Source organism: Puntigrus tetrazona, chromosome 12 (assembly GCF_018831695.1).
Source record: "Puntigrus tetrazona isolate hp1 chromosome 12, ASM1883169v1, whole genome shotgun sequence".
In the NCBI taxonomy this organism is placed as follows: domain Eukaryota; kingdom Metazoa; phylum Chordata; class Actinopteri; order Cypriniformes; family Cyprinidae; genus Puntigrus; species Puntigrus tetrazona.
This window is the reverse complement of record NC_056710.1, coordinates 20,415,631-20,430,727: the sequence shown is the minus strand read 5'-3', so window position 1 is coordinate 20,430,727 and position 15,097 is coordinate 20,415,631. Positions and strand designations below refer to the sequence as shown.

Genomic DNA, 15,097 nt, shown 5'->3' with positions numbered 1-15,097 from the left:
TATATATAAAATGTTGTCCTGTGGTGACAGCAAACATCCAAATATCATGAGAAAGATGTTACAAATATGTTCATTCTTTAAGTTGCAAGTATCATAAGAGCGGTTTATTTTGGATGTTAGAGGGTTGTTGTTGTTGTTTGCTGTCACACCACAGGACACACTGGTATCTCATCTACCCATATATAGACACAGGGTGAGCAGAACGTACTTTTGCTCCGATGTGTTTAGCACTGATGCAGAGAGGAAGCAGTCCGTTCTGAAAATAGCACTGTATTATCATAGCTTTAAATGGAGTCTTACGACTGGCTGTGCAGCTATGAAATATTACCGCAATCATAAAGTATTAATGACTGAGTCTCCAAATTATTCATGCCAACACAGAGTTTATCTCTTCTGTCTCTAAAGACACATGAATGAGGAAGATGGTCAGTCTGGTAGACGTGTCCTGTGTTCATGGAAATGTTAGCTAATGTGTTGTGCCTGCTAGACTGAGCAATAGTGCGGACACATTCGTGACGATGCCAATGGATCAAGTGTCTTCAATGTTATTCTCCACAAATCGTCATCATTGTTACATGTGAACGTGATTTTATTACCAGAGGTTGTTTTAAACCTGTATAGCGTGAATATGTTTAATTACACATGCGTCGTTATTATTTCACATAGATATTAGCAAAGATGAAACAGCACTATCCTAAAAAAAAAACCCACACATTTTTACATAACCTTTTTTTAGGAGTGTCAGTATTATTTATTGTTGCAATAATTTATTTGTAATTTTTTTTATAAAACAGAGATTAAACAGAGGTTTGTGGTTATGTTGTGTCGTACGCTCATATTTGGACAATCTTGTTGTGAAATGTAAAAGAAAGTTGTTTGTAATGTCGATGTTACCATGCTTATTAAAAAAAAAGATATATGGGAGTCTGAGAGGCTGCTTTGTTTGGTTACTTTATTGTGCCACCGGAAATGTACAGATGCTCAGTACCGATCTGTAGTGCATGTACCATTTTCTTTTTTTACATACTTCATGTAGCATAAACGTTCATCCTATAGCCACCATCTGTGCAGCAGGTAAGCCAGTCTTGTTAGATAAACCACAAATAAAGACTCTTGTCTGAAGATAAAATTAAAACACAAATCAGGTTATGGCTGCATTTCTGAAAGCAAGCATAAAGAATCATACTATTGTCAATTAAATATTCCCCAACGCCGAGACATCTCAGAGAGCAAATAAATGACATAAGTAGATGATAAAAGTACAATGTTCAGTGAAATATATTTTATTTTAGCTTGCTCACAACAGATATGTATAGTAAATGTATTATATGAAATTAGATTTATAAGCAACATAATTTTGAGAAATGAAACGGATTTTGATTTAACTGTATTATTTTATTTTTCTAGCTTGGTGCTGTTGTCAACTGTTTCTTTTCATGTTTTAGGCTGTAAAGCCTCCTGTCAGCACTATCACTGATTGCATAGCATTAATGAGATCTCTTTTCCTTTATATAAAGTACTTCGTTAAAGGCATTCATTTAGTTACAATTACAATAATAATCTCACTTAGCAACATATAACTACATTAATAGCCTTTACTGGATATGTATCACCGATTGCTAAATATATATACTGTACATTTTCTCTTGTAGGATATACCCTTTACACAAAGTGGAATGGCTGGAAAGAAAGTGTCCATGCTCATCAGTGGACGATGCAAAATTACCTTCATGTCAAATATAAATAACTCTTTACAATATATTCTTAACAGAAGTGAAAATGCAAATGATACAATTATGACATTATTCATGTTAATTTCGACATGAGACGTTTGCATTGTATCATTTTAAATACAGAGCTAATCTGTTAGTACAAATCTTTTTTTTTTTCATTTAAATCTGTCAGCTGTCTGTAAAACAAACCTTTTTTTTCTCATTTCTTTCGTTTTGATAAGCGTCTTATCCTACCAGTAAAAACCTAGCTTGACCTAAATCAGTTGAGATAATCCAACTAACTCGCATCAGAAAGAGAGAAAGAAAAGCTCAGTCTATTTTGATTTCTTGCAGCAGTATGCATCTAAATTAGCAAAAGGCACTGGATAAATCCCAAAAATGGAGAGAGCAAGTAAAAATCCCCTGCGGACGCATGCTGAGAGTTCAGAGAGTAGAAATCATCTGAAAGGCTCAATGAAGAAAGAAACAGATTATGTCAAAGAAGGCTTCTGATTCCTGCAGTCTTTTAACCTGAACTTCAAACCTGATAATTAGCTGAAGTCCCGTTCTTTCGTTATAAAGGGATGGATGTAAAGTGCATCACGGTGTGCTGAGGGTACCGTTAGTGGCCAGTGGCGTCAGCATGCTAATTCAGACCTTAGCAACATCTGAACCCCTATTTGGCTTTTCTTTCTTTCGTGGAACACAAAAGCCGTCGTGCCGAAACTGATCTTTTAAATACAATGAAAGCAAATGCAAAAAAGGACAAATTTAATTCTATTCCTCAGAACTTAATTAAATCGTATTAAGTATTAAATCGGCTTTCGTTGTATGGAAGAGAGCAGCAAAAACATTCTGAGAAACTTTTCCTTTGCTGATCCACAAAAGAAAATCCTGTGGGTTTCAAACGACACGAGGGTTAGTATATTCTTTATTTAAATTTTCTTCACGATTTCGTTTTAGGGTGGACTATCTAATGGGCAAAAACAATAAAAATGTTTAAAATTTTGCAGCGCAGGGGTACAAAGACTGAATAATAATTAATGTAGTCACTCTTTATGGATTTCCTCCAAGGAATGAAAAGTAAATGAATCAGATTTTTAAGCCTGTAAAAAAACAGCAAAGAGAGGATTAGGTCCATAATGCTGAAGAGTCGTCTCTCTGACAGAAGTGAAATTATTCTTTCATCTGGTTAACAGACAGGTGAAATTGACATGGCATGTTTTTGTGCACGTTCTCTTTAAATCGGTCCACAGTGAGTGAGTTTTTTTTTTTAGCTGCCGGCTGCCGTCCTGCCAAACCTTCACGTGTACGTTCTGAAACGGTTCGCTTTCGAAATCATCCGTTCATCTACTTTCTTTTTCCTTTCACTGACTACTGTGTATCTGTGTAAAGCGTCACTCACACGCTGCGTCCGGAGCCTTGCGATGGCGTGGGGAAGTGGACACTTTAGTTGGCGAGGGAGAGGCGGTGCTGGACGAGTCGCTGCCCCCTCCATCAGCTCCGGCCGGTGGTGGGGGGCTCAGCTGTGGAACCGGAGGGGCCTTTTTCCTGCTTAGAAAATTAGCTTCGAATGCCCCCCTCCTCCTGCCTCCATCCTGTCTAGAGTCTACAGCGCCTTCCTCCGTCGGATGGGCCCTTCGTCGCTGGTCTCCGGGGCTGTCCGGGGGTTTGCGTGCGGCTGCAGGGTGGCTTTCAGATGATCTGGACCCCCAGAGGTCAAAGGTGGAGTTCCTTTTGTCCAGGTCCTCGGCGTTCTCTCCCGCCGACTGACGCATCTCGTCCTCCGTGGAGCCGCACTGTCCGTGGTTCTCCAGCAGGGCCTTGGTCAGGTTCATGCCGTGGAAGTCTCTGTAGCTGTGGAAGCTCTCGGTGCGTCGAGCGCGGGCCAGCAGGGGGCTCTCTCGGTACGGCCGCAAGGCTCCATACGTGGCCGTCTCAGGGATGGGCTCCTGAGCCTGCAGCTGAAGACTGTAAAAAAGACCAAATACAATTTTGTGTTGCTAAATCATTACAAATCTAACCTTACAAGATCATTAAAGGAATGCTTTACTCAAAGTATTACAATTTTAATATGGTTCATTGGATGTTAATATGGTAATATTACTTTGAAATGTATATCTTTGCAAAATAAACATAAACGTAGCTCATGCATCATTTGCATTTCTTAGTCATTTAAAAGCTTTCTCTGTATAATAGGATGTAATACATTGATAGTTTATTTGTGATTGCCATAATCATTTGTAATTTTTTTTTTTAATATGTGCCTTCAAAGATGTGAAAAATTATCAAACTTTTTGCTCTCTTCTTATAAAGAAAACCTGAAATATAGCATCAGTCAGCATTATTTTCTGGTATCTGTGATGACACAAAGTGGTTTATTAGATATCATTAAAATTATTCAGAATAATTTGAATGCACATTTCAAAATCGAAATTTCTATCACTTTATTTTTGAAGAAAACCAGCTGTCTTTAGATAATTTTGGACATCATTTTCCTTTCGTCTTGCGTGTAATGCCTGACAAAGCAGCATTTGTGCACTGTTTTGTGTGCAGTTGTTCCCAGGGAACATTTTTACCACTCCAACAGCGCCTCCCACTGGCAGAGAATACATATGCTTTTAGTCTGCCTAGCCGTTTGCCAGACACAACGTAGGACAGCTACACAATCACTACACATTTTGTTTCTTCAGAAGGCGGGTCTCATCAGCCGCCTTTGCCTGGCTGGGAAGAGAGGTATTGTAATTTTTTGAAGCTTAAAGCATTTTTCACCAAGCATGAGAACAAAATCAAGACTTTGTAAAAGAGCATAATAGGACCCCTTTAAGTTGTTTCAGCTTGAATACCAGAATGACAGCAAAAATTGAAGATCTAAACAGTTCATCTAGCGTCCAAATCACTGCACTACAATATTTTAGACAAAGGCTTCTGGACTGCCGTACCTGGAGCAGGACTCTCGCAGCCGGCTGTGCTGCAGCACGGAGGGGGCGGGGCTGATGTTGGGCGTGGCACAGCGAGATGTGCTCAAATCACATTGGTCAAGCAGCTTCAGCAGCTCCTCCTCAGTTGGACCTCCCACCTCTGCAGACAGGTAACAACATCATTTCACAACTGTATCAAACAGACAAGTTATTTCCCTCATTTTGTCCTCAGTAATAATCCGACCTGGTTCCCGCTTGGCTTTGTCTTCACTCTTGTTGACCGTGTCCATGGCGGTGGTGAGGTCCCACATCTGAATGCTCCCGTTTGCATGTCCAGTAAAGAGGTAACGGCGGGGTCTGGAGCCCATGCGGCTCGAGCCTTCACACTCTCGCACTGTGAAGCATGTGATGGTGGTGCCATCTACAGCCTGCACCTCACATATCCTGAAATACAGAGATGAATGTAGAAATAAATGTTCAAATATCTAAGCTAACACTTTCTACAAAGCTCATATTTATAATACATTAAAAGGGTATTCTTAAGGCATTATAATGAATGCATAACGCATTATACGAACCTTAAAAAGTGAATAATCATAAAACAATTAGAATACATCGTAATATTTATGTATTTGTAATTATAACTTTTAAGAGTATGATTATTTATAACACACAATGAACACCATATTAAATCTACTTCACGTATAATGGACTATATCATATATTGACATTGTTATTTAAGTACCTTATAACATCTTGTGAGTGGTTAGGTGCTGAGTGTTATTTGAGTGTTTCCTGTGAAGCTAATATTGAGCTGGCTAATATTTCAATGTTTTTTATATAAACCTTAGAGTATTAGTAGAATCTGGTAGGGTATATAGAATGTTCACATACTTGCAAAGTACACTATACTTAGTAAGTGTTAGTATAAATTTAGCTGACACACTACTAATACTTTAATAAGGCTAGATGACATGTAGCTGAAGAGAAACTTATCAATAGCCGTCTAAAGGGTACCATCAAAATAATAAATAAACTGATTTTACAAAAATAAAATGTGTCATATTACACATTCAAGTGATCTGATATCTGATCTAATGGTTGTTTGAGAAAAAAAAAAGTTATTACATATAAGTGGTATTTGTCCGCTTTAAGTAACATGAGTAAAATGGCAAGATAAGAGATTTATAATGCATATGAGAAATATAATACATTGTAACTTAAGTTGATGAATCATGTTCATTGTGTGTTATAAATGATTATACTCTTAAAAGCTATAACCACAAATAAGTAAATATTATAACACATTAAACTTATGAATATTCATGAGATGGTACAACATGTTATTTATGATGCATTATGCATTCATTATAATATCTTAAGGATACCCTTATAATGCATTATAAATACATTATAAAGAGTCGGGTGTTATCAAATTTTGTATTATCTCTTTAAGTTGGTATTTTTAATAGTACTCTTAATATCCATGAACAGCTACATGAAATATTTATTCAGCATATTATGCAATGTGCAATTTTCTTGTGCAAGAATTAAATGTGTCCCAAAATGTACCTTTTTCCGGTAGAGGAGAGACGAACAAAGAGTTTGTTGGTAATAGGAATGACTTTCTGAATGAACACCTGTTGGTCATCTCTCTCTCCAAACGGACCTGAATGGAGACAGTTAAAGAAGTGATATTTTGCTTACAACAGCTTCTTAGTTCTAATTGTACCGATATATTGGAAATATACAAGCAAGTCTCTCACCAATGTCATTGCCGGAGGAATAGCTGCTGTGGCTCTCCGTCTCCTCCAGAGAGATAATCTTAAAGGAGGCCAGCGGAGTAGATCCTGGCTGAGTGGAGATCATGCCTCTGAAGCGTGTCACCGTCCATGTGCGTACGTGATTATTGTCAGCACACACTAACAGAAACAGCTCAAAATTACAGACCACCACCACCATTTTGAGCTATACTGTCCTATATCTGAGCAGTTTACCTGAAACTAAATGCTTTTCTGAGAGCATAATCTTAGTGACTGGGCTGCGGTGGACAGTGAAGGTCTGGAAGAGCTGTGGACCAGATCCAACGGTCTCTGGATGCTGCACGATGACACGCACGGCCCCTGAGCTGGTCCCGTAGGCGATCTCAATCCAGTTCCCACTCACACCTGCAAACACAGCGAGATCAGCGACTGACCAGACTAACCACTCCATTCATCTTGGAAAGACTAGTTAATCATCATTGGAAGTACTGGTTTTAGGAGTCAGGTAGACACTGAGGGCTGTGATGGCATCGTTCGATGGGTCGTGGTACAGCTCTGTCACCAACAAGTCATTGTCCTTCATTCTCAGCGGAAACTTCTGCATGTCTGAGAGTGGAGAGAATATGGTCAAGTCCTTCCTTTATCATCTTCTCTTTTAACATGTTACGTATGCATACTAGAAGTATTTCATATGGTATGGCAATTATACAATTCTTTTTCCTTTTTTATTTTTGCATTTAATTTTAATAGGACAGATCGTAGCTAACAGGAAGCAAAGCAGTAGACATTTCAAATGTAAAACGGTTTTAATGCATTTAAAAAACACACTACACACTACAGTTCAAAATAGTTCATATTTTTGAATGGAACAAAAAAAAAAACAGTAATATTGTTGTGCTGCTTAATATTTTTATGTAAAACGATACACTGGTCAAAAACAGCTTTCATTTGAAATATAACTATTTGTAACACATTTTAATGCATTCATTTATTTAACAAACAATATACTGATCCACAACTTTTAAATGGTAGTGTATTCATTAATTAAATTTATAACTAATAAACATACATTCCTTACATTAAAATCTCACAAAACATTAGGCTTTAAACTTCAAACACAGCCCTGCATTAGGATGATGAATTACATATGACTTTTTCACCTGTTTACTATGTTAAATGAATTACATTGATGCCTTTATGCAATTGTAATTCAATTTTGGACACTGATTCTGGTACTGCCGGTTGCACATCTCATTAACCACTCGCGTCAGAGAAAAATGAATTCAATGCAATCCAGGAGAAGATAAGCAGCTTACCAATATAGTAAATTGAGCCGTTGTTACAGCCCAGCAAGAGGAAAGAGCCGGCAGTGTCACAGCTTGTGATGGGCACCACATCCTGCACCTGTACAAGTGATTGCATTGCAAATGAAATCATCAAATATGAACCTTGATGATATGCTTGAATCTAGTATAAAATTGAAATAGCTTTACCTGCCAGTGCTGGGTGACAGCGTTCCACACTCCTACCTTCCCCGTGTGACTGGTGGCGACCAGCTGACTCCCAATGAAGAACAGAGAGTCGACTGGTACTCCAAGACTGAACACACCTTCACAAAGAGAAACATTATCTTTAAAGGGGTCGTATAATGCAATTTCGAGTTTTTCTTTCTTTATGGAGCGTTACAAGCTGTTAGTGCATAGATAAGATCCCTAAAGTGGCAAAGATGAACGTTTCAAAACCAAAGCGTTATTTTTTTTTATAAAAATTATTACTTGTCCACACCCCCTTAAAATATCTCTTATAAATACGCCCCAACTTTTAAATGCCACAGAATGGTCTTATTTTCAAAACATCGCCCAACGTTCTGGAAACGCTGTGTGTCGCTGTGTGAAAGTGAAACTACTTTCTGCTTCAAAAAGAGGAAATCAATGACTTATCAATCAACTAGAAATCGGTTACGCAGTTATCGAAGTTACAACTCTGCAATAACAGTCTGGCGCTTCTGACTCACAACTTTTTAAGTAAGTTAGATTTCCTTATTAAAAGAACCTGCTCTTTATTTTTCTAGCACAAGTTTTGAGCAGTGTAGTGTAGTGCTTGTTGTTTGTGGTTTCTTCGATCCCAAATGCAGAAATGGTGTTATGTTTATGAGGTACGATGCAACTTGACACGTAAAAAGGCACTACTAAGTTTTTCTAAATTATAATCTGTAATTATGTCCTTACTGGACGCAACAAATGCCTAATTTGTAATGGCTTTCGTTGTTTTTGTGTCACAGCAACAAGACACAGCATCACGTTATGGTAGGGGCATAAGATTTCCTTGAGATGCTTGTGGTATTAGGCCAATCACAACGTACTGGACAGGTGGCCAATCAGAGCACACCTCGGTTTTTAGAATGATGAGCTTTGTACAAATCGACTCCTTTCAGAAGGCAGAGCTTAGAGGAGAAACAATAATGTACAGTAAGTAGAAAATGATGTTTTCTGAACCTTAAACTGCATAAACACATTGCATTTTTTACCTATTTCATTTCCGCTCCCTCCATCCTGGATACTCCACAATATAATGCTGCTCTCTGACGATGCTGCCACCATTTTGTCTTTATCTCCATGTGGGCCGCCTACAACTTTTGCATTGAGTGCCACACGCTCAATGGCCCAGTCCAGGTAAGGGCTGGAAAACACTTGCTGCCAGCCAGATGATTCCTTTATCCTAAAAACAATCCCAGTCTGTTGAGCATAACACTTGTAATTTTACATTTTAAAGTCATATGGTCTGTAGCTTTACCTGTAGCATATGACAAAATGAGCATAAGCTGCTACGATCCAGTTATGATGGCCGGCGACAATCAGCACCTTCCTAGGGTCCACCGGTGATCCTATTGTAATATTTTAAAAACAATGCCTCAGTATGTTAATGCAGAAGTAAGCTGAAATGTTGATGCTAGCCATTGCCTTCTGTGATACGGAAAAAAACAGTGAAAGTGTTTACGTGCTTGTGTGTTCAAAAGAAGAAAGAAGAGGTTCAAAAGAGGTTTTTCAATGACAGAATTTTCATTTTCTGTGTATTTAAACAAAAAAAACATGATTAATCAATAAAGTAATAGCATACAAACATTCAGCTCAGTGGACCCTTTAATATTTGTAGTACAATTTTAATGATTATATTATTAAAAACAAGTAACAATATTTTAAGTTTCATATTTTTTCCTTTTATTTTGTTTTAGTTTTTTCATCTACAGGGTATTGCTTGTAATTATTAGCTCTTATGCACATTCTTCAGTTTTTTTTCCTGTTCTGTCAATTTTTATACAATTATTATCCAAATTCTGTGATGCTCTCTCAGTACATTTTGCCCTGTGTTATAGAAACGCACCAAAATGCAATAAAATGGTTAAAAGGAAGGCCTGTCCATTAACTTGTTTTCTCCATTTCTCTTTCATCATTCTTCTCACATGACTTCGCTGGGCACAGAGGATATAAAAGGCCTTTTAAGATGACCTCACCCTGCCTACTGCACCAGTGCTTGTAAGGGGAATACTTTGTCTTCATGGCACCCCCACCCCTCTCCCCTTCGCATGCCCAGACCAGAATGGAGCACATGCTGTTCAGTTCTAATGTTCTCTGTACACGCTACTGCTGCATCTAATACAGCATTCAAAATCCACAGCACATTTATAAAAGCATTACATAACACAGTTAACACAAACCAAGAATATATAGTCAGTGGCAATTGTTTATTTTTTTGTTGTTTGTTTAGTCTTTTATATATATAAATTAAAAAAAAAAAAAAATATCCACAAAAATTCCACTGCAACCAAAAATAAATTATTAATGCACAGCTTTTACTCACCCAGTCTTTGATGTCCATCTGCCCCAGAGGGTCCAGGGAGAGAAGACTGAGGGCAAGAACGTGGGTAACCCCCCTCTGCCCCACCAGGACCTGAGCGCTCCTCTGAACCTGCAACCGCTGCTCCTTGCCCTCCGGCACTGCTCCGCGCTGGGAGAGCTGACGGACAAAAATACCATCCTCATCCTGATGTGTTATATTTGGCACAAAGAATGAAACTTCCACAGATCTACTCTCAGCCTACCTGGTGGAGGGAGGTAGCCATGAAACAACACACTTCCACACGACGATCGCTCCAGTTCTTCACAAAGCAGTAATCGTCGGACTAATCATATCAGTGACAAATAGAAATACAAGGTAAGAATTATATATGCGTAAATTAGGTGCTGCACCTAATTCAGTCACATTTCTTTTTCTATTGCATACCTAAGGGAGTAATACCATAGAACTCGGCTTCATGTCGCAGGATACTTATGTTAACCCCCCTATCAGAGAAAGCATGAATATTACACACAAGGATCTATATACCTTTGGGATATGTAGTGAATAACAATTAGGCATATTTTACGTCTCACCTCAAGTCTAATTCTTTAGTTCGAAGAAAGTTTAAAATGGGTGCAAATGCTGTTGGGTCTCTGTCAATAAATATTTATAAAAAAAAAAAAAAAAAAAGCTGAATAAATTTCTTATTTGTTTGCTACTAGAAAACTTTTTTTTTTTGTTATTTTGAAATTGTTTAAAATTGTTATTTTAACATAGAACCCACAATACACGATTATTCAGTATTCATTAAGGTTTTTTTGGTATGTTTTCATTTACTCACAGCTCCAGTTTCATCCCGTAGTGTTGATATTCTTCCACTAAGTAAACTAGGCGCAAACACATGAACAGAGAAGAAGGGATAAAGATTTATGAAATATGCATACAAAAATATGCAAAAAGAATGATTCTGGAACATCTACGAAGCGTCACATTTTTCCTTAAACCTTTCAGACTGAAGTATGTAGCATGCAGAACTCAAAACCTCCTCCCAGTGCAAAGAATAAGAACAGAACAACAGCATGCTATGGTGCTGCTTCCCACAATCTTATCTTACCTTGAGAAGAAAGAGTCAGGAATCCAAGTCAGAGTCTGCCTTGATGTGCTAAATCTGAAAATATGTAGATAAGATTCATGATACAATCACTTCTCATCTCTCTCATTTCACTCAGTGAGCTAGAAAGGTCCAAAATCCAGTTTACAGTTATTGTTGGAGTAAGACGAGTTCATGTATTTACAAAATTCGTATTATAGTAACTTAGGTAACCATGCTATTGTTGTGAAAATTGTTACTTCTGGGATATTTCTCTTGTTTATTCATTTAGGGATTTAATGACGATGGTAGTTTAGGGGTTTGGGGATGTTGTGATGACATCTTGTAGTCAAACATGTGGAAGCTGGGGGTGAAATAAGGAAGTGAATACACTCAGTCCCATTAACGCGATAATAGCTACGGTTACGTTCAGGACGTGTAGTCTTAGCTCGAAATGAGGAGCTTCATATTAAGGCATGGTTAGCGGTCACACATGTGTACCGTTACACGTTAACGCGGGTTGCGTCACAAGTTCACGCGGCGCTTGATCTCGAACAGAACTCTTTCGACTTCGAATTCTCGTAAAGAAGCCATGACGTCAGCATACCTCGTTCCTCCGACATTCAGCTGGATGATGTCACCCATTCCAGATGTTGAACTATTCCCAATTCCGGCCATTCCCTAATTCCGCACAGTTCCGCGCGCGACGTGAGTATCCAGGTCGTGCATCGATCAAGCTGGAGTCCTCGAGATTCTCTTTAACCTTCCTCGCGAGCCCATAAATTATGCGTCACGGGGAGGACGTGCGAGATGGAGCTGGTCGCATACGGCGTTCTCCATTTTTAGAGCTCTAATAAACCGCTCAAAACGCGGCCTTCAACTATCACGGCCTGTTTCTGTAGCCCGTGGGATCTAGGATCGCTACGTTCAGTGTTTTGGACGCCATAGAGCGATGCTAGAACGTTGTGGACTCATCAGAGCGTCAGCCAATAGAATACCGTCATTCCTGACACAGGACGCAGACCCCGCCCAGTGTTTTGGGAGCGTGTCTTGAGGAGAAAGCAGGATTTCTCACACGCACATGTCTTAAAGGTGTACTCGGTGAATTATTTAGTTATTTATTTTTTCAAATTAAAAAGCTATAATATAATTATAAAAATACATTTACACTAAAATAAATTAGTATGGGATGAAGGCGCTGCAGGGAGCGGGTTGCCACGTAGTTCCACGATCTTTCCATTACCAGCTGTCAAGGAATTGATCAATAATGACCATAGCAATAGCTTGGTGATTTAAGCGTGTGAATACATACTTTAAAAAATGCTGTAAGTAATTGGAATTATGCATAATAATGTATTATGTCTAGGCTAGTATACCTACTATTTATTACCAATATCAACAGCAAAAACTGTGTATTGCAACCTGCAAAACTAGTATGCAACTACTAAAAGCTGCTTTTATTGTCTTTCTAAAGTAAAAAATAGACAGAAAGCAGACACAAGTATTGACTGAAACATTTATTGCAGAAAATGGTGTTATTCAGGATTAAGGCATACGTCTTTCCTCATTTTCTTCAGAATTTCTCACCCTCGTAGGAACACTCCAGTGAGAGCACAAATGATCTGACCTTGTTCAAACACGCAGACAGAAACACAGGGCATTGTGTTTGTAGGGAATAATGAAAGGAAACTGTTCCTTTGTTTCACAGGTTTCACTAAACCCTGAATGCAATTTATCAATTCCTCAACCAAATGTCATTATGGATTTTACTACTTCCTTATAATGTTGTACGCTTAATCCATGTCTGTATCTATACCACAGTTTTAGCCTCTTGGGTATTTGATTGGCTTATGGAGTCATAAGAATAAACGGCATCATCATCACAGAAACTAAAGTTTCATTAAGTGGTTGGACATCTCAGTCAGGTTATGAAGGTGATGTGAAGGTGAAGAGCATGTATATGGTCCAAGTGACTTATCAGGGTCGATGCAATTAGATTCTGCCCAAGAATCGCAATAAAATTCAAATTTGGAAGTATCTTCATTCATTTTAGTACACTAGTTCACACAAATAACCATGCAAATTTTTTTTCTGGGAAGCAAGCTGGAGCATAAATATTAGGAACAAATACTGGAATGCTTTACACTTTCGTGAACACAATTCATAAACAAAAATAATTTTGTAGTAAACAAAACTTGTTAATGTACAAATTAAATATTATGGTCATATTAAAAGTAAAACTTCTGTCGTACTGAATACTTACACAAATGTAACAAAAACTTAACGCGAAGACGTGACGTGGTTAATCCACTGGAGTCTGGCCATATCCAAAATATTACCTTACTGCATATAACAAGAATAGGAAATGTCAAGTGCATGGAGTGTCACTAAGCCACAGTAATATTCTTCAGTTTAAATATAATCTAAATGTGTGTCGGTAAGCTGCACTCATTTGAAATTGGCATAGTCAGAGTAGATGTCAACAAAATCTTGCACAACTCTGTAGCAGAAGTCATATTGTTCCTGAAAAGACAAATGGAATCACATTATATCATAATTCACAAAGTCAAAAGCCAGAACATCAACTCATTCTTTTTTTATCATTGTTCATATTTTTTTCATTTTGTAATTTAACAGTGAAGGCATCAGATCTACGTGAACTATGCACAGTGTTTTGCATTCTTACCACAGTTTGGACCATATGAGGTCTCTGAGTGCGTAAACTCTTCACTGTCTGGAATACGTCCAGTAACCCCTCGGCTTTGACCCGCTCTAAGATGTTGCTGAGGGCAATGAAGGTTCCAGTCCGGCCAGCACCGGCACTGATGTTACCAAAAATAAAAAATAAAAAAATTCCAAAGCACACTATTATGATAGGCTGTATAGACTTTATTCATGAAACAAAAAACAATGTTGAACAATGTGTGTGTGAAATATAGTGTATGGGTACCTGCAATGCACCACTATAGGGTTGTTTCCAGATTGCTGCTGTTGTTTCTGCACTGCAGCAATAATGTCAATCATTCCCTTTCCGTCTGATGGGATTCCGATCTCTGGCCAACCGTGGAAGTGGAACTGCCTGACTAGACGGGTCTGCTTTTCCTGCCGACAGCTCAATTTAGTCACAGTTTGTGCAAAATAAAGGAAGCTCCTAAGTGAAGCGGGTGTTTGGAGTATAAATCAGTCAAATTCACTGCGCATTTAACTCACTGATGCATATGACAGCAGCATGTCTCGAATGCTGAAAGTCTCACAAAGCGTGTCTCTCTTCAGCTCCAGTGCATAATCTCCAAAAGAAACGCTGCCCTCTGCTGGCCAGTAACGCACGCACTTCTCCTGCCAGAGTGGAAGCGAAAGGGTGAATGCTTGGGACATTGCATTGTGGAATCGGATTTATGTTGATTAATATGTAAATATTAAAAAGATTAAACCGTACCTGTTCTCTCTCTTTCAGCTCAGTCAGCATGACAATAGAGTGGCACTTCCACTCCCATACCATGCGCCAGAAGTCCTGCACAGTGTGAGCCAAAGGTGCCTGAGTTGCTATAAAGTAATCCTTCTGCCTATAACCCTGCAAAGGTAAACCACAGAGTTATGAGTGTTAAAATATTATATTATATATATTATTAAAATACGTATACAAAGTATGTTCTTTTTCGTTTTTATCCAAGGCCATTATTTATATGTCAAGTGGCATGTGGTCTTATAATAATATTTATTATAATAATACACTTTTTTATAAATTTGTAAATATAAACTATATTATTTATAGTA

At 38.2% G+C, this 15,097-nt stretch overlaps 2 protein-coding genes across 4 annotated transcripts in view; both read right to left on the bottom strand.

The window, feature by feature from the left end:
- Window positions 1-935: 935 nt before the first annotated feature.
- Window positions 936-12,333, bottom strand: LOC122355502 (BTB/POZ domain-containing protein KCTD3-like). 2 transcript variants are annotated; one of them, XM_043253911.1, is made up of 18 exons: window positions 11,931-12,333; window positions 11,348-11,401; window positions 11,075-11,120; window positions 10,827-10,900; window positions 10,678-10,736; window positions 10,496-10,576; window positions 10,255-10,410; window positions 9,190-9,280; window positions 8,924-9,114; window positions 7,890-8,005; window positions 7,713-7,800; window positions 6,886-7,002; window positions 6,631-6,801; window positions 6,400-6,555; window positions 6,206-6,302; window positions 4,878-5,077; window positions 4,655-4,793; window positions 936-3,683 (listed from the first exon to the last, which is right to left on the bottom strand). In XM_043253911.1, the coding sequence occupies exons 1-18, from the start codon at window positions 11,999-12,001 to the stop codon at window positions 3,110-3,112; spliced, it is 2,481 nt and encodes an 826-aa protein (XP_043109846.1). In that variant the 5' UTR covers window positions 12,002-12,333; the 3' UTR covers window positions 936-3,109. The 2 variants fall into 2 exon arrangements, with proteins under 2 accessions (XP_043109846.1, XP_043109847.1); XM_043253912.1 differs by lacking the exon at window positions 10,827-10,900 and having other exon boundaries at window positions 11,931-12,018.
- A 492-nt stretch (window positions 12,334-12,825) lies between these two features.
- The window catches only part of LOC122355503 (receptor-type tyrosine-protein phosphatase epsilon-like), a 12,443-nt gene continuing 10,171 nt past the window's right edge, over window positions 12,826-15,097 (bottom strand). For both annotated transcript variants that reach the window (XM_043253914.1, XM_043253913.1), the window contains 5 exons: window positions 14,760-14,894; window positions 14,534-14,659; window positions 14,274-14,425; window positions 14,010-14,145; window positions 12,826-13,846 (listed from right to left, as the gene is read on the bottom strand). In XM_043253914.1, the coding sequence (XP_043109849.1) occupies window positions 13,772-13,846; window positions 14,010-14,145; window positions 14,274-14,425; window positions 14,534-14,659; window positions 14,760-14,894 (624 nt within the window). In that variant the 3' untranslated portion in view covers window positions 12,826-13,771. The remainder of the gene's footprint in view (window positions 13,847-14,009; window positions 14,146-14,273; window positions 14,426-14,533; window positions 14,660-14,759; window positions 14,895-15,097) is intronic.

Bases quoted from the DNA above. Each gene is read 5' to 3' on its own strand.
- LOC122355502 (XM_043253911.1), bottom strand. From the start codon at position 12,001: ATGGCCGGAATTGGGAATAGTTCAACATCTGGAATGGGTGACATCATC. The intron at 9,115-9,189 runs GTAAAGCTACAG...GATTGTTTTTAG, and splicing joins CATTTTGTCATATGCTACAG to GATAAAGGAATCATCTGGCT. The intron at 7,801-7,889 runs GTAAAGCTATTT...TCACTTGTACAG, and splicing joins CTGTCACCCAGCACTGGCAG to GTGCAGGATGTGGTGCCCAT.